At 43.3% G+C, this 19,835-nt stretch overlaps 1 protein-coding gene across 2 annotated transcripts in view; it reads right to left on the bottom strand.

Annotated features, from left to right (window-relative positions):
• LOC310944399 (glycogen debranching enzyme-like) overlaps nt 1-19,835 on the bottom strand; it is a 93,106-nt gene that overhangs the window by 49,224 nt on the left and 24,047 nt on the right. The window contains exons 5-7 of one of the 2 annotated variants that reach the window (XM_083910177.1): nt 6,793-6,974; nt 5,386-5,497; nt 4,878-5,004 (exon numbers count right to left, since the gene is read on the bottom strand). In XM_083910177.1, coding sequence (XP_083766303.1) covers nt 4,878-5,004; nt 5,386-5,497; nt 6,793-6,974 — 421 coding nt within the window. The remainder of the gene's footprint in view (nt 1-4,877; nt 5,005-5,385; nt 5,498-6,792; nt 6,975-19,835) is intronic. The other variant, XM_083910178.1, reaches the window with a different exon arrangement.

The following is a 19,835-nucleotide window of genomic DNA, read 5'->3' as shown; positions in this document are numbered from 1 at the left end:
AGGTCCAGGGGGTTTTCTGTGACATTTTGAGGGCTTTATGCACTTGCTGCACAGTAAAATATACAACATTAAAAGGTTCTACTGAAAGCCATGAGTGGTCTGTGCAGGGAGTCACAGGGGCAGCTACTGTAGACTCAGATAAAGAACCAAATGCTTGTTAAACCAATGTAGGACCTCAGTTCTATCATAAACTGGGACTGTGTCTTTTAGGACAAATGCTGGAAGAGCCTGAGGACTTTTAATTACAGATAAAGATGTAATCACATTCCATTCCATGGATTATTAAGGTTCTCAGTTGTGAGATAAGAAATATTCACATTTAGCCTTTTTGATAAGAGAAGTGCATTTATTCCTTAGTTGCCTGAAAATAGACCAGTCAGAGGCAGAATCGCCTTTTCTGGCTTTGGCCCATGCCACATTACGTTGTTGGATGATATCTGACAATTCTGGGGGAAAACCAGGGGTTTTCTCATCCCTTTATCCTGAGTTTCCCTGGTACCGGGGGCAGCGTCAGACGCAGCGACAAAAGCGTCATAAAACCATGTCTAACTTTAACAAACACAGACATGCTGCATACCAACAGAAAGTCAGAAACTCAGCTAAAAGCTCATATAAATCATTCGTATGTTCATGAAACACAGTTAAAACACTGATGGATCAAACCAGCACGAGCGAAAAACGTTACAGCGCACACATTGAAAAGCGGCACCGGAGCGTCAGCATGATTATGTAAACAAAGAAAATGTGTCGACTGGACAGCAGAGAACCCACGGATTCCAGCGGTACCAATTTTATCACTCTACGACCAAGATTCACGGATCCAGCCCCAAAATAAGAGCAAAACAACAACTGACTTTCAAGAAATACAAGCAGAAATGTTGTCTTACCTTTGCTGTTTATCAAAACAGGTTATTTCCACCGGAACAAAACCTCTTCTAATGAAGAACTACACTTTCCAGCATGCTTTGGGAACAAATCCCGGTCTGATTGATCATTAGAAAGCGATATTAGATCGTTCTGATTAGAGAAAGGCGAATGTCCGCACAAATACGTCATATGCATTTATGTCCTTTTGACTTGCTAATGGAGTGATTCACATGCATTTGGAAACCGGGATCTGATTCTACCGGTTTAAAACGAGCTGTAAATCACCCTAATTGACCAAGGTAAGCCAGAGCTACGGCGCTGCGTAACTGAAGACGCTGCAGAGTCACAGAGTTGTTATTACGCACCGCACAGGAAGCATCAATTTACAGTGAGTTATCATATTATTTTTTTTTATAAGAAAGTGTTTTATAAGTTCTTTTTAGACCAATAGTGACATATAAATACAATTAAATGTGTTTTTAATAATTTGGTAATTCTGGATCTCAAATGGCACATATAGTGCCAAACTGTGCCAAAAGAGAGAACGCCTAGACATCTCTTGACTAAAACCTCTGTAATTTCACTCGGCTTCATTTCAGCAGCATCAGACTTTGCACAGCTCATGTCCACGTTGTTACATGACCTCCATGTGTTTTTAAGCTCCTACTGCATATTTTAAAGGTGCTATTTGCTTTAAAATGCAATATTTTTTTAGGCGAGAGAAAAAAAATCCTTTAGTTATGCTGTGTTCCATGTACATCCAAAAAGAGGGTATGGGAATAAATGGTTAAAGAATGTCCAAGTTAGCTCAACATTTGGCAATAGCCTTATATGCCCCCAATCAACCAAAGACAAATCATGTCTGTTAATAACAGATTGCTTGACCTTCAGAGCAACACAGAGCTACATGACTCTCTAGGACTTCTCTTCTTTACAAGTTAGTTTCCAATTGATTATTTGTTACATTCATATTGCGAACACATTATTTAAATGTGATAATAAGGCGTTAGTCTGGTACATTGAAAACAAATGATGGACATTATATCAGTCGTGACATCATGTAGAGAAAAATTTAATTGTGACACCCCTATTAACAATATCCTTTCGTTCCTTGTATGTTTGCACTTTGTGGGGAGAGATAACAGAAATTATAGTAGAGGCATACAGAGTATGATTACCATTAAAAGGAAACCAAAATTAAACCATTTTGGTTTGAACCAATCCATTAACCCGAATAGAAATACATATTTGTATGTAAAGCGTGTTCAAATTGTTTCAGTAATGTAACTACACAAGTTATTAAATTACACAATTTTAGAACATTACTCTTGTTGTTTTTAGATATTTTTTAACACATAAATGTTATTATATCTTTAAAATAATTACTTCAGCTGTGTTCAAGGTGTAGCAGGTCGTCCACCTACTCACTAACCAGGGTGTCCCTAATCCCTAAAGCCCAATTTATACTTCTGCGTAAAGTGCTCTGCGTCGACGCAGAGGACTCTGCGTAACCTACGCAGAGCACTCTGCGTAACCTACGCAGCCTGTCAGAGAGCCTCTGCGTCGTCTCCGACTGAACAAAATATTTTTTAAGTGTCCGTCACTCCGTCAAGGGACAACGGAGACGGCAAGAGCTGCGATTGGTCCTCAGGACAGGCTGAGCGAAGCTGCTTTGTGCCGGCTACCGAGCGTCCACCGACGCGGAGCTGATCCCCGCCGATAACGCCGCTGCCAAACTATAAAAACGTCATATCTTAATACACACAGCACATGTTTAGACTCTAAATGGCCAATTTCTCGCCTCAAATTATCTTAAAACTGCGTTCCGTCACACAGAAAATTGAGAAACGGCAACTGTTTCAACAACAGTCTTTCTCTCTCTTTCTTTCTCGGACGCCATTGCTCACTGTAGCCAGAAGCACAACAACCTTGCGCTGCGACCCCTACTGATCGGGCGGGAAATTGCAGCACGTGTCCGTCACCACGACGCAGAAGTATGAAGGCTCAAGGTGTCTCCGTGGTGACGCAGTCAGATAACGCATTACGCAGTCGGAGAAGTATAATGTGGCCTTAACTCCTCTAGTCCATTTCTAGATCAAGTGTAGGCAGTGTGTGCATGGGTCTATTTCACAAACTGCACTCAAATTAATGGAGTTTAAATGGCTTGCCCAATGACACTTTGGCTTGCAGATTAGAGTAGCCAGGTATTTAAATGTTGACTCTCTGGTTACAAAACAACCCACTCCATCTCCCTGCTTGATAACTATATAATATAATTTCCACCAAGCAGTACAGTGCAGTTCAGCGAGCCATGGTTAGGTTTAAAACAATACACAATGATATGCATGCCCTACAGAAAGAAAAATAAAAACAATAAAAGCTATTTCGGTTATTCTAATAATTCAGTTACACTGAAAACAACTGCTTTACAAGTCACTAGTCAGTTTGTGTGTGTCGCTTGTAAAATGGAGTCACAGCGGTTTCATGCAGCCATGCAGTGATGACTCCGCCCACATTGAGTAGGTACTATTTTTGTAGTGAAAAACCAACATAAACCGTGCCGTGGCGATGGCGGAGCAAACATAGGCGAGCTGGGATCATAGCGGAAAAAGGCCATAAGAATCCCGTCTACCCTGTGCTCTATGACTCTATGACCCTCTCTACACCTGCTCTCTGATTTATTGTCTTGCTCCCCCATGACTCTATGGGTGAATTCCAATTCCTTGCTTAACCCTCAATCTTAAACCTCAATCTCAAAAATGCGCACTCCCGCTAGTGCAAGTGCTGTCCCGATTCTCAGAAAAATTAAGTTGAGGGGCAAGTTTAAGGGCTGTATCGCCCTCAATATTGAGATTTTCCGAGACCACCCTTGGGAGCAAGGGCTACCCAGAATGCATTGGGCGATACATATTAAGTATTTTCTTTGTTAATAGAGATATAAAAATTATGAAAACCATTGTATTATCTTAGTTTAGGCCCATATTATGGATTACTGACGTCATTGTTGCGTAACATTTATTTTTATTTTACGATCTTTTGTCAATAGCCGGCCAGGGCCGACAAGCGATCGTTTGCTATGGTTTACTTTTCAATAAGCCGTGGTGTGTGGTAACTGTCAGCTGAATATGTCCGTGGTTGTGGTATTTGTATGAGTATCATCTTATAACTAACTGACAACCTAATAACTTGACTGAAAAACGGATCGTAATAAATAATCATGACCTAAATGTGTTCTTCTTCTTCTTTTTTGGAGTTGACAGACTGGATGCAGCTTTCGCGTTATTCTGCCCCCCGCAGTCTGAAGACGTATCTGCATTTTAAGGGGTGTCCCATTTCTAAGTGACAAAAATAACCCTCAACACTTGGTTTTGAGGGCCAGTTAAGATAAGGGTTGAGCTTGAGGGTTAAGATTGAGGGTTAAGATAGGAATTGGAATTGGCCCTATGACTCGCTCTAACCCCCTGTACTGACACTATTGGTGAATTCCAATTCTAACCCTCAATCTTAAACCTCAATCTCAAAAATGCGCACTCCCGCTAGTGCAAGTGCTGTCCCGATTCTCAGAAAAATTAAGTTGAGGGGCAAGTTTACGGGCTGTATCGCCCTCAATATTGTGCTTTTCCGAGACCAACCTTGGGAGCAAGGGCTACCCAGAATGATTACCTGCTTTGCCATAACAAAGATTGCGCCGAAAGCAGCGAAACGAGTACGCTACAAATTAAGTATTTTCTTTATTAATAGAGATACAAAAATTATGAAAACCATTGTATTATCTTAGTTTAGGCCCATATTATGGATTACTTATGTCATTATAATCCACCAGGAGCTTTTACAACTGGTTCCAAGCAGATGCAAACCTGAAATACCTTTTCCCAACATTAAATAGAACCCTGGTTAAGTTCTTTTAAAGTTAGTTAGTTAACTATGTGCTAGTGACTGGACCATAACAAACACGTGTCAAATGTGTAATGAGTATAGGTCAGTGTGGTGAGGTTGTAAAAAAGACGCACCTGTGGGAAGTAAAAACATCCAGGGCAGAGTCCATGTCAACTGTGTTTCCAAAGCGTTGGTGCTGAGGGTTCTGCACCAGATGTAACTGCTTCTTACACTCTGGACTGGACCTGACACATAAACTACCTGGAATAACAAATGTCCAGACCAAAACACAGATCATCAGCATTCTGAATATATAGTAATAATAATAATCATAATAATACATTTTATTTGTTCTTTCACCATCCTCAAGGTCACCTTACAGATTAATATGCTTCTTCGTTATAGAATGGTATTTTTTTCTTCCAAGGGGACTAGGAAAGTGTGTCATGGATGTGGTGTCAAGGGTGGATGTGTAGTGAGGTGTAGTGAGGTTCCACATACGGTCACATTTGTCATTTTGTGAATTATCACATCTTGTCACCATTGTTTTGTCAGTTTGGACTCTGCTTAAGACTTAAGATCAGAACTAATGGTTGAAAGGATGTGTGCCTGAAGCATGTTCTTTCATTATTGTTGTCTCACCATCCTGCAACAGCTGTCTGAACTGCTCCATTGCTGGGTCCACACTGACCTGCAGGAATTCCCACAACCTGAGCCTGGAGAAGACCTGCTGCCACAGTATGCAACGCAGAGCCTGAAGCACAGACATAAATCCGGGAAAACAAACTCATCACTTCATAAAGTTCATAAGACACATGGGTATATGTGACCAGCCATGAGAAAGCCAGCAGTCAGCCAGTCGGCCCAGCACAAAGTCAAATAACCAAATAAAAATCTTTAAATATAGACTATGCAAGTTGAAATTTTGAGGAAATTATGCTTCAAATCACAGTATTGTGGGTCTTACAACCATAAACTATTTGAATTTTGGTGTGGTGATACCACATTCAAGTGCTTTTGTTGTTTTTTCGGGCAATCAGCTGCGTGTAGAGAGGTACAGAGGAAACACATTGCTAACTCCATTTAACTATTGCTGTTGATAACCATAGTTCAAATGACTACAATAGTTTCTGTCCGGTGGGTTATCAGATATCACGGACAGCTAGACCGAAAGGGAGTTTGACTATATAAATGTGATGATACTGTCTCTTGCCTCCCAGAAGGTGTACATCTTTGATTCTAAAATTCTCCAGCCTACATTCAAATGGCCACGTGCATTTCACAGAATTTTCCATGGCTTGGCACATATACACAATGTTCATTACATGTCATTTAGCTGACGCTTTTATCTAAAGCGACTTATATTGATCAATTCACACTCTGAGAAAGGCAACAGTCAAGGGCCGACACTGGGTATTAGCTGACCTGCCCTGACTGGGCCCTCCACACCAAGGTCTGTGGACTAGACCACTGAGCTATACCAGCTGCTTAAATCAAATATACACCCTTCAAAAAGTAATAAAATAAATAAATAAATTCAGTGAGTGGTTTATCACATGGGGTTTCCTTGATTGGGTCATGACTCCATTCTGTGCCAAACTGTGAAAAAGTTCCGTTCAAAGACAATATTTCTTAACCAAAGATTGCAAACTATTTAGGTCTGCTACCATCTGGAGTATATACTATTGGAATAGTGGAAAGATTCAGGGAGCCAGGGAAAATCCTGTTGTGTAATGGCCAAAGGCAGAAACTGATGATGATGTCTCCTGTGAATATCTGTGATTGGATCTCACTTCCCACACTGAAAACATACCTGTCTGCCAGACCAAATTATAAAAACAATTAGGATTTTAATGAGTCAGATTGTATCTTTACAGTTACAGATATGAAGAGTGGAATAAAGACTCTGAATCACTGCACCACCCACGCTGTATAGTCATATCAACAATAATCAAATTTGAATACCATCAAAGGTTATTATTATTGATAAACAAGTATGAGATGTATGTAAGATGTATTAAAAAATCAGTGGAGAATATGAAGTCTCACATTTATGTGATGTTCATCTTGAATAAGTGCTGGAACGCCTTCTTCAGCATATTTCCCATCAGCCAACTTGCAACTGAGGTGCCACAGAGCTCTGTCCAGGAGCCATGCTGGTTTTAAATGAGGAGAGTTAACCAGATTGTAACCACACTCTGGATGAAGGTGGATCCATTCACTGTCGACTGCTGGAGATGGAAGAGAAAAGTTATTTATTAATTTATTCAATCAAATGTGTTGTTTTGTTATGTTTCTTTCATTAATGTTTTAATGGTGCTTGTCCTCTTCTCCGTAGTCTGTTTGCCCCTTCCCTAACCCAAATGTATCTCCCCTTGTCAAATCTGTCTGACACCATAGTCAACCTATTTCCATACCGTTCCTGGACAGGTAAAAAAAGAAAAAGAAAAGAAAAACAGTCAATAAAAGTGATATTCTATATTATTATTATTATTATTATTAATAATAATAATAATAATAATAATAATAATAATAATAATAATAGTAATAAAGTATTTCATGACACTCAATGTCGCCATGCGTTCCGGCCTTAGGAAGCTGTCTGCTGATTGGCTATTGAGTTTTGGATTGATAGCTCAATGGACCGGAAGTCGTCACAGGCTCCGAGTCACAGATTTACAAGATTAAAAGTGGCAAATATGTTAGAAAATAAAGTTGCAGATTTATGAGATTTTTCATTTTAATAAATATTTCAACTCACACTACCTTATCATGCTGTTTATGTGTTTTTAACATAGGAACCGTATATTGAATGATCAGTTCAGTCTGTGTGTGTCCAGCTGACTGACAGAAATGTACTAAACCAAAATAGTTTTAATGTCAGCTCCATGGGAAGAAATCAACAGTGCATAAACTGATTAATTGATTATATTTATTCGCCCAGCGCAATGAGCGAGGCAGCCGGCAGCAGGTGACACACACAGACTGAACTGATATAGAACTGATATATATACGGTTCATATGTGTAAAGCTTCGTAGACCGGAACTTCCAATTAACACTGTTTGTTGGTGTGTATCTGTGGCATTACCTCATTTATGAAGCCCTAAAGTTTAGAAACAAACAGTTTAGCCACTGCTGAGAACACTGGGTTTTATTGTATTCTCGGGCTCTGCAAGCGGTCTGAAAAAGTCAAATTTATTTACATCTCCTGGTGTACTGACCTGTCTCCTGGTATCCCCCCGTACTCTTGCACTGTGTTGGGAGACACCACAAACCTTCTTGCCACAGCACGCATTGATGTGTTATCCTGGATGAGTTGCACTACCTGAGCAACGTCTGTGGGTTGCAGACACCGCCTCATGCTACCACAAGTGGTGAGGGTGTGATGGATTGAATTGTCTTGTTGATATGTTCAAAATGCCATTTTTAATACTTGAAGTGTTAACCATAGCTGTAATTACCTGAGGGAAACAGTAGGGGGAGTGTAGAGCTGTTGAGCAACCTTACGCTGCACATCACCCCTTTCTCTCAGCTATTAACACCCATGATCTGAGGAAAGTGTGTCCGTGCATCCTTTACCCATTACTCCCCTTTTCAGGTATGAGTCCCTCATAATACGAGTTGTTGTTTACTTTAGTGTTACAGATAACGACTACAAATTCAACTATTTGTAACACAGTATGTCCGTGTATTGTGATATAATGAAGTTGATTACATGACGACGAGAAAACGTGCCACATGAGCTAACCTGTTGCGATGCTAGCTGCACTGCACTGTCGTATGGTACTCTGTAGCTGTGGGAAACTTTACTGTTGTTGTGTGTAATGTTAGGCCATTGTGTATTAACTATACTTAAATGATGGATTTACTGAGTGAGTTGGAGTGTTAACATTGTGAACTCACTGTGAACTCACTACCGAATAAGATCGACGAACTGGCTGTGCTGACAAAGAACATCAAGACATACAGGGAGTGCAGTTTACTGTGCCTAACTGAAACGTGGCTAACGGACAGCATCCAGGACGCTAACATGGAGCTACCGGAGTTCAGCACATTCAGAGCGGACAGAGACACAAGAGCCTGTGAAAAGCGCAAAGGAGGAAGCTTGCGCTGTATGTAAACAAACGCTGGTGCAATCCTGGACATGTGAGGATTAAAGCGGACCTAGACCGGAAGTTCCAAATGTAACCCTATGGTAGAATTACTGATTGTTATTTTTTTTGTTTGTGTTTATTTTCTTGTCTGGTAACAATGTATATCTGTGTTCAAAAAAGACAAACTATAATAGCCGAATGGTGAAAAATATAAATATGTTTAAGTTTATTTACCTGTAGAGATCCAATCAGTGATCGAGGTGGGCGGAGCCGGAAGAGGGGTCACAGACGTGGCCAGAGGAGAGAAAGGAGAAAGGAGGAGAAGCCTGATGGTGGCGTAACAAGTGCACCGAAGGACAAAAAAAACTTGGAGACGTATTCGTTGGTTGAAGAACATGCGCCGAGACAAACGGACAGTGAGTCTCAGGGCGGCTTATTCAACGCAGCAACGGACCTGAGTTTAAGGAGGACACTGGAAAAGTGTCCAAGGAGCTAGAAGCTAGTGCAGCTCGCTCTAGTTACCTGACGGCCATCACCACGAGCAGCCCACGCCGCCACTCGTCTGTCACCCAGCTGTTCAGCCGACCTGCCTGAGAGGACCGGGGTGAGTGTCTGCCACGGACGCTACCGGGCACCGGGAAGACTCGTCTACGGCCCACAGCTTCGCAGCACGCTGTAGCTCGGGAGGGACAGGTACAACTCCGTTTCAGAGGTCGTGTGTGTTTTTTTTGGATATGCCGAGACGCATCCGCCATCTTGGACTTCCGACTCCTAGCTCAAGTAAGATTTGATACAGGCCTGCAACGGTTGCGAAATTGGGTACCCAATCCAGTTGACTTTGGTTTTGTTTTTATTATATATTTCACTTTAAGCAGTTAGAGTGCCGGCTTTAGGTTTAGAGTGTTATTATAGGCTAATTTTGTGAATTCTAAACTTTGTGAAGTGGGAATTTTTCAAAATTGAATGTGAATTGTTTTACAGAACAATTGTTTTTTTTGGAGAAGTATATTGTTTCAGAAGGTTTCAAAATAATTGTGTGTCTTTGAATGTTATTTTTGGTTATTGCTAAATTTTTATATGTGTTTGTGTGATAAATCTATGTACAGTAAATAGTTAAAATGTAACAGTTGCTATTCTTTATTCCTTATTACTATGTGTGTAGTATTGTGAAATCTAGGTGAATACATACCCGGTTTGACCGTGGAGGCTCAAAACTTAAAGGGACACCTATATAGGAAAGTTAATATCATTGTTATTGAGTTACTGAGTTATTGAGAAACTAATATTGTGTGAATGTTGTAGTACATTATATCACCTTCCAGCCTCAATTACCCGAAGAAATATAGTTTTAATGGGTTACTGAACCTGGGGAGCGCACCTCAGAATAGACAGTTGTCAAGAGGGCGCTACATAAATTGGGGGCTCGTCCGGGATTCGATTAATTAATGCTTGCAAAAATGGAGGCTAGGATTAGTAACTCAGAACTAGTCAGTGAGCTGAAACAGTGGTGTCGTGGAGAAGGACTCGATGAGACGTATCCCTTGATGGTTCTGGTTCCAGAGGGAGTTGAGGTAGCTCAGATTAAGGCAACCATGGAAACGATCAAAGCTTTGGGGCGAGTCCAAGTAAGAGGACATAACTTCAATAGAAAGCTTGACCTTTTAACTGTCCTTTGTGAATGCAGAGAGGTGGTTGATTCCAGTAAAGTGCCTTCTGAAGTGATGCCTGAAGGTGACACAGAGGTGTGGAAACTGGTAATGGTCACCAGAGGAGGTGTCTGGTATTGCAGCCTCTGATGGCACTCAGAGCAGAGTCCATTATCCGTGCTGTGGGTGATTTGCTAGCCGAGATGGAGAAACCTTCTGGCGAGAATAGTAGTTACCGGCGTTTGCGACTGTCTTCTGGAACTTTGCCTACCCCGGCTGGGGAAGAGACATTAGAGCACTGGTTGGAACATGCACGCCTCATGGTAGAGGAGAGCGATTGCTCTGCCAAGGAGAAACAGCAGCGCATAATGGAGAGTCTTAAAGGTCCTGCTTTGGGCGTGGTGAAAGCTGTCGTAACACTGATCCTGAGATAAGTCCAGTGCGGTGTTTAGAAGCCATTGAGAGTGCGTTTGGGTCTGCTGACACAGGCAAGGATCTGTATTTTTCTTCTTTTCGGCTGCTGCAACAGAAGCCTAAATAAAAATTATCTGATTTTTTGAGACAGTTAGAGGTGTCTTTAACCAAAGTGGTTCAGCGAGGAGGCCTTCCACATAATCGAGCAGATCGTGCTGGAGTGGAGCAGCTTCTAAGAGGTGCTGTGCACTCTGATCTGATGGTCACTCAAGTTAAGGGAAAAGAGGGAACGTCCGTCTTCTTTCTTGGAGCTTTTGAGCGAAATCCGCAGTGAAGAGGAGTATGAATCTTCGCGTATGAAGCTGAACTCATCTGTGAGGCGGGTTCAGGCAAATGCAGACACAGATAGAGAAGGAGAGATTCAAAGTCTGAAGTCTGATATTAAAGATCTGAAAACGATGTTCACTGAAATGACGGCCACAAATAGCCAAGTCCCTGTTGATAGCATAGAACCTGAGATGGGGACGAATGTGCTCATGACTGAAACATGTGTTGACTCTGAAGTAGCTGCCCTGAATAAACAGGTAAAAAAACTACAAAGTCAGTTGACAACTAAAAAGTCAAGAGCGTCTGATACCCCAGCTGCAGCTCTCAAGGTAGAGCCTATCAGACCTGCTCAGAGTGGGGCCAGACAGCAATCGTTTAGCTATTCAGATAAACATTTCTGTTATTGGGTGAGAATGGCAATTTTTCTTCAAAATGTGGAAATTCAGAGAATCATGCCAAAGTCATACAAAAGTTGATAAGATTTTTGAAGAAAGCTAAACAGGGTGAGTCATCTGCACCCCAGACGGAAAGTGGCAACACCCTCTGTGCAGCTAAGAAAAGTGAAGTGATCACTATCCAACGGGACATTCCACAAGGACTCATTGGACCTTCTTCTGTCGTGCCCATTAAAATCAATGGTCGACAGTGTGACGCCCTTCTAGATAGTGGTTCACAGGTCACAATTATTTTTGAACATTGGTACAAGCTCCACTTACCTTATGTGCCGATCCAGCCAGTTTCTGGGTTAGCAATTTGGGGGTTGAGTGACACAAGTTATCCCTACCTGGGATATGTGGTGGTGGATATGGAGTTTCCTGAGAAGGTCACAGGTATGAGTGAGACCATCTCTGTCGTGGCTCTGATTTGTCCAAGCTCACAAAGTCCTGAGCAGACTCCGGTAATCCTGGGTACCAATGCCAATCTGTTCCAGAGGTTAGCCAGACTGTGCAGAGACATAGCCGGGATGGACATTGGTCAGACTTTGATAAACGCAACAGCTTCTGTCTCTCTCCCGGACCAGTCAACCATGGAGGGAGAAGATGACGAGGTAGGAAGTGTGAAATGGATGGGTCCAGGGTCTCTGAATTAACCTCCTGGGAATGAGTGTTGTGTTATTTGTGAAGTTGAGTTGAGGAGGGCAGTGGGTGAAGATATGCTGATGGTGGAAGAATCACCAGTTACTCCATTACCATCTTGGGTACTGCTGCAGCCCATGGTTGTACCAGGTGCAGCAGTAGATGTCAACAACTTCACTGTGTTGGTCCACAATGAGTCACTTAGAGACACAGTCATCCCAGTTGGGACTGTTATAGGCCAACTATGTCGTGCTGATCCAGTTGTTCCATCACCAAGGATCGAAAAGGAGACTGTAACTCCACCCACCCAGTTAGATCCCCAGCTTATTCAGTTTGGCGATTCACCGATACCTCAGCAGTGGAAAGTGCGGCCCAGAAAAAAGTTGTGTGAGCGAGCTAGCGTGTTTTCTTTGCATGAGTGGGATGTTGGTCTGGCGAGAGACGTTGAACATCACATTCGCTTAAACGACCCACGGCCGTTCAGAGAACGATCGAGACGCTTGGCTCCAGATATTGATGGCGTGCGGAAGCATCTGCGGGAGTTGCTACAGGCAGGCATCATTAAGGAGTCTCGAAGACAGTACGCATCTCCAATAGTGATAGCCAGAAAGAAAAATGGGCGTATCAGGATGTGTATTGATTATAGGACTCTGAATAGGCGTACAACTCCCGACCAGTACACCACTCCCCGCATAGATGATGCCTTGGATTGTTTGTCTGGGAGCAAGTGGTTTTCTGTTCTCGATTTAAAGAGTGGATATTATCAGATTGCCATGGCAGATGAGGACAAAGAAAAAACAGCCTTCATCTGTCCATTGGGTTTTTACCAGTTCGAAAGAATGCCACAGGGCATTACGGGAGCTCCCGCCACATTCCAAAGACTTATGGAAAAATCCGTAGGCGACATGAATCTTCTCCAGGTGTTGGTCTATTTGGACGATCTCATAGTCTTTGGCCGTTCATTGGAGGAGCATGAAGAGCGTCTCCGGTGGGTGTTAGACAGGCTTGAGGAAGTAGGATTGAAACTCTCCCTTGACAAGTGTCAATTCTGTCAGCCGAGAGTGAAATATGTAGAACACATAGTGTCTGCTGATGGCGTTTCAACTGACCCTGAAAAGATTCAGGCGGTCACCAAGTGGCCAGAGCCCACTGACCTGAAGTCTTTGCGTTCATTCTTAGGGTTTTGTGGGTATTATCGCCGCTTTATAGCAAACTACTCATCCATTGTCAGGCCCCTCACAGAACTGAAGAAGAAGAGAGATGATGTACTGGAGGCAGTGATAAAGGCTGTGAAGCAGGAAGTTTGGCCTAGCAGCAAAGACATGAGCCCTGAGATGCAGTTGCTCAAGAGGGAAGCAGGCAGATTGGTGATGAGAGATGGAGTTCTTTGTCGTATCGGCAAGAAATCAAATGACGAGACACTACAGCTACACTGCCTGGTGTATTTCGGGGAAAGTTTTGTATGCATTACATGATGACATGGGCCATCTTGAGGTTGAGAGGGTCACTGACCTCCTCCGAGCTAGGTTTTACTGGCTCAGAATGGCCAATGATGTTGAGGATTACGTCCGAAACTGTGGACTGTGTGTGACTCGCAAAACACCATGCAAGAAAGCTGCTCCCTTGCATCACATTGTCAGCAGTGGTCCTATGGACCTAGTGTGTATAGACTTTTTGTCAATGGAACCTGTTTCCAGAGGTATTAGTAATGTGCTGATCGTGACAGACCACTTTACTAGGTATGCTCAAGCTTTCCCAGCTAAAAATCAGAAAGCATTGACGGTAGCAAAGATCCTAGTAGAGAAATATTTTGTGCATTATGGATTGCCTGCGAGGATTCATTCTGACCAAGGCAGAGACTTCCAATCCAGGCTGATAAGAGAGCTCCTTACAACTTTGGGCATACGGAAATCTCGAACTACTCCGTATCATCCCCAAGGGGACCCGCAGCCCGAACGGTTTACCGTACATTGCTCTCCATGCTAGCCACCTTGGGTCAAGAAAAGAAAAAGGTCATGGAGTCAACATGTGGCTTCATTGGTGCATGCATATAACAGCACCAAAAGTGATGCAACAGGGTACTCTCCCTATTACCTCATGTTTGGGAGAGAGGCACGACTCCCTGTAGACCTGTGCTTCAGAGCTTCTGATGATGGAAATGATGAGAAAAGTCATTACCAATATGTGGATGGCTTGAAACGGGATCTGCAAAGAGCTTACCAGCTAGCTAGTCAGACGGCAGATAAGACCAACCTACGCAACAAAAGGGCGTATGATCAGAAAGTAAGGCTACAAAACATCCAAGAGGGAGATCGTGTTCTCTTGAGGAATTTGGGGCTAAAGGGGAAACACAAGCTTGAGAGCCGATGGGGTTCTACACCTCATGTAGTTATGAGTAAAATGCCAAACTTACCCGTATTCCAAGTGAGACCTGCGGGAGGAAAGGGGGGTGTAAAAACCATCCACCGCGACAATCTCTTACCCATAGGGCAGTCAGTCAGGATACCCAAGGGTCAAAGTTGTGAAGAAGTTCCTGTACTGCCTAGATCAAGATCGACCAGGAAAAAACAAACAGAACAGATCCAAGAGGTGACAGAGGAGTCATCGTCAGATTTTGAGAGTGACAGGCCCTGTAGACCCTACAGTGATTATATAGAGAATTTATTGTGACTAGGTATGATTCTGCACAGAGAGAGTCTGAAAGCTCAGACGAAGACACTGGCAGGGACTTTCGTCCTGAACAGTTAGCAGATGAGGGTGAAACAAAGATGATTCAGGAGATCAAGTTTTGATAGGCATAGGTACTGTTTGTGCGCCAAAAGCAGAAAAGAGCTCCAGACCAAAGCCGAATATGTTACTAAGACCTAGATTTACTGAGAAGAGACAGGTAAAACCAGTACTGAGACTTATTTATGATGAACCTGGCAAAGCCAGTGAGCAGTCAATTACAATAGTTCACAGAGAAATCATCATTAAGTTGGAAAATAAGTAGTTCATTTTAGTGTCTACAATGGGATAGTTCACAGTTCAGAGTTATGGGGTGTGAGAGTTTTAAAATGTTAATGTCTGATGAGGACATCTAGACGGCTAGTAAGGGGGGAAGTAACCCTATGGTAAAATCACTGATTGTTATTTTTTTTGTTTGTGTTTATTTTCTTGTTGTCTGGTAACAATGTATATCTGTGTTCAAAAAAGTCAAAATATAATAGCCGTATGGTGAAAATATAAATATGTTTATGTTTATTTACCTGTGGAGATCCAATCAGTGATCGAGGTGGGCGGAAGAGGGGTCACAGACGTGACCGGAGGAGAGAAAGGAGAAAGGAGGAGAAGCCTGATGGTGGCGTAACGAGTGCACCGAAGAAAAAAAAAATTGGAGACGTATTCGTTGGTTGTAGAACGTGCGCCGAGACGAACTGATAGTGAGTCTCAGGGCGGCTTATTCAACGCAGCAACGGACCTGAGTATAAGGAGGACGCTGGAAAAGTGTCCAAGGAGAAGTGCGGCTAGAAGCTAGTGCAGCTCGCTCTCTTACCTGACGGCCATCACCACGAGCAGCCCACGCCGCCACTCGTCTGTCACCCAGCTGTTCAACCGACCTGCCTGAGAGGACCGGGGTGAGTGTCTGCCACGGACGCTACAGGGGACCGGGAAGACTCGTCTATGGCCCACAGCCAGCTTCGCAGCACGCTGTAGCTTGGGAGGGACAGGGACGACTCCGTTTCAGAGGTCGTGTGTGTTTTTTTTCGTGTGAAACGCCGAGGCGCATCCGCCATCTTGGACTTCCGACTCCTAGCTCAAGTAAGATTTGATACAGGCCTGCAACGGTTGCGAAATTGGGTACCCAATCCAGTTGACTTTGGTTTTGTTTTTATTATATATTTCACTTTAAGCAGCCAGAGTGCCGGCTATAGCGGCCAATCGTCATTAGATTACTTCAATGACGAGCCGCTGTAGGCTAAACACGGGAGCTAAGTGATGACGCGCACACGAACGCATGTAGCTCTCTGTGGCTCTACCACTCTTTTATTATACAGCGCTGCACATTGACTCCATAAGGTTCTCATTGAACTCGTGCTAATAACAAAAAAGGGAAATAATACACAGAACACTGAAATACGCATTGATGCGGTCAACAAAAGATTTCGCTCCACCGTGCTCACCCTATGTCATGACTGACAACCAGCAACCAGTGAACTGGGGACAGCCATCCTTTATCGCTACATACTCCCGATAGTGACACACCCATCACCAATGTACCAATCCCAAGTGCGCACCAATTCCAGCATCAATCAACACAGAATGAACATACAAAACTTACATGTATGGCTCCTACATTCCGGCCCCTAATTATGCTGAAGCAATAATTACATAACTGATAATATGTGGGAGACAAAATGCTAAATGTGAGAAGAGAAAAACATATCTATTTGTAACACCCATGAAGGAAATCTACCATATAGTCCAAATAATTAATCCAACTTACAACTAGTCAAAGTCCACATAGTTCTTTTAATATGCAAGTCTTCATGGCTCCTCTGCCTCTTGAAGAAGACAAACCTTCGTGATGGGTCTATCCAAAAACCCAGTCCTTGTTTTGACACGAATCTGGCGCACAAGTCCTCTTCGATCTGGAACTGCCTGCACAACTCTCCCGGTGATCCACGAGTTGCGAGGTGCAGAATCATCCACGACGACGACGACATCTCCGAGGACAAATTTTCGTCTTGTGCTCTGCCACTTCTGGCGCTCCTGAAGCTGCGGCAGATACTCCTTCACCCAGCGCTTCCAGAACAGGTCAGACATATATTGTACTTGTCTCCATCTACGACGAGCATATATGTCCTCCTTTTGAAAAACACCTGGTGGCAACGAGGGCTTGGATTTCATAAGTAAAAGATGGTTAGAAGTCAGTGCTTCCAAGTCATTTGGGTCAGTGGATGCCTTCGTTATTGGCCTGCTATTAATGATAGCCTCCGCCTCACAAAGAACAGTATGAAGCCCTTCATCGTCGAGGTTTTGCGTTCTCAGAATGGAATTCAACACCTTACGCACTGACCTTATCAAACGCTACCAAACTCCACCATGATGGGACCCAGAAGGAGGATTGAAAATCCACTTAATACTCTTCTGCAAGAGTGCATCACTGATGGTATTGTGATTCCACTTTCCTATTGCTTCTCTCAGGACACGTTCAGCACCAACAAAGTTTGTGCCATTGTCTGAGCGCATTTCCAACACCTGGCCTCGTCTCGCCATGAAACGTCTTAGGGCATGAACAAAAGAGTCTGTATCCAGACAGAAAGCTATTTCGAGATGTACTGCTCTAACCGCTAGGCATGTAAAAATAACCCCATATCTTTTCACTGTGCTTCGTCCTCGCTTAACCTCAAAGGGCCCGAAGCAATCCACCCCAACCCGGGTGAATGGAGGTTCATCAGGAGAAACCCTGTCCTGTGGAAGATCTGCCATACGTTGTTGACCAGGCACTGCATGAAGCCTACGACAACTAACACACTGTGAAATAATCTTCCGCACAGCAACACTAGCACCAGGGACCCAATACTTCTGGCGGAGCTCCGAAAGCATATGATTCCGCCCACCATGCCCTGTGACCTCATGTATGTAACGGAGCAAAAGATTGGAAAGATGATGATCCCTAGCAAGAATAGCAGGATGTTTTGCCTCATCTGGCATAGCTGCTCTACTAAGCCTTCCTCCAACCCTTAGAATACCTTCCTTAAGCTTGGGATCAAGTCGGTAGAGATGGCTTGTTTGCTTTACATTGTCCCCTTTCTGCAGGCTAGCTATCTCCTCAGGGAATCTTTTCCCTTGACAAAAGGAGACAATAGCAGCTTCTGCATTATCAAACTCCTCAACAGAAAGTGGACGCTTTGCTACGTGAGCCTGGATGCTTTGCATCTCTTCATGAAGCCTTTTCTCAAGCTGCTCCTTTTCAAGGTCAGATTGAGAAAGAGCCACTTTCAACTCCTTTCTCCCTGAAACTAGGTCCAACAACAGTTTCTTGAACCTGAGAAGCCAAGCAACCATCCGTTTCAAGCGGATCCAAGAGGAAATGTGATTGATGAAGTACATGATAGGATCTACCTGCTCATTAGCATGTACAGCATTTATGGACACAGTCAACTTGACTTCAGGATCTTCTGGAGAAAATTTACCTGAAATATCAGGGCTTTCTGGCCACTCTGACTCCGGCTCAACAAGATATTTGGGTCCAAGCACCCACACATCTGCCTTCAAAAATGATTCAACATTAGCTCCTCTAGAAGCTAAGTCTGCAGGATTGACTTTTGTATTTACATATCTCCATTGAGAGGCACAGGACACAGCAAGTATCTCTGACACTCGATTTGCAACAAAGATCTTGAATCTTGAGGTTTCATTTCTTATGTACTTCAGGACAGAAGTGCTGTCAGTCCAGAAAACAGATTCTTGCAGTGGCATTTGCAGTTCTTTTCTCCACAACTTATCCATTCTGCTTGCCACCACTGCAGCCGTCAACTCCATGCGAGGAATGGTAATGGACTTTAATGGGGCTACACGGGCTTTTCCCATTACAAATGCACAGTAAACCTGGCCATTAATGTCATGCAACAACAAATAAGTCACCGTCCCATAACCATCCTCACATGCATCGGCAAAGTGGTGCAGCTGAGCAGAAGCAATTGGTCCAAAATACAAAGGTTTTATGCACCGGTGGACTTTAAAGTCCTCCAACCTGTGGAGTTCTCTTAGCCATGCCATCCATTCTTGAGCAACAGCACAAGGCAAGGCATCATCCCAACCTAGATGACTTCGACACAGGTTCTGAAGGATTTTCTTAGCCGATAACACAACAGGTGCCAAAAAACCCAAGGGGTCATAAACGGAACTGATAGTAGACAACATTCCTCTTCTAGTTAATGGTCTATCCTTAAGCATGATCTTGAACTTGAAAGAATCGGACTGGACGCACCACTGCACACCCAGAGCTCTTTCCACAGGCAATAAGTCACTTTCCAAGTCTATATTCTTAACTTCAGTGGATCTTTCCTGTTGTGGTATGACAGCAAGTACCTTGCGTCTATTGCTAATCCACTTTGTGAGTTGGAAACCACCTTTAGCACATAGAACACACAGGTCTTGATACAATGATATTGCCTCTTCATTAGACCCAACTGAAACCAGACAATCATCAACATAAAAGTTATGCAGAATGGTGTTAACAACTGTTGGGCCAAATTGGTCTTGGTTGTCCTCTGCACACTTCCTCAAGGCATAATTTGCACAACTTGGAGAAGATGTTGCTCCAAACAGATGTACGGTCATTCTATATTCCACCAGGTCCTGGCCATGGTCTCCACCAGGCCACCAAAGGAATCTTAGTAAATCAGAGTCCATGTTCGGCACTCTCACCTGGTGGAACATAGCTTCAATGTCTGCCATTAGCACAACAGGTTCCTTTCGGAACCTAGTTATGACCCCAACAAGCAGGCCTGTAAGATCTGGACCTTGAAGAAGCTGAGTATTTAAA

This window comes from Microchirus variegatus, assembly GCF_963457635.1.
Source record: "Microchirus variegatus genome assembly, chromosome: 2".
NCBI lineage: Eukaryota > Metazoa > Chordata > Actinopteri > Pleuronectiformes > Soleidae > Microchirus > Microchirus variegatus.
Note: the sequence above shows the minus strand (reverse complement) of the source record. Positions and strands in the feature narration are given on the sequence as shown.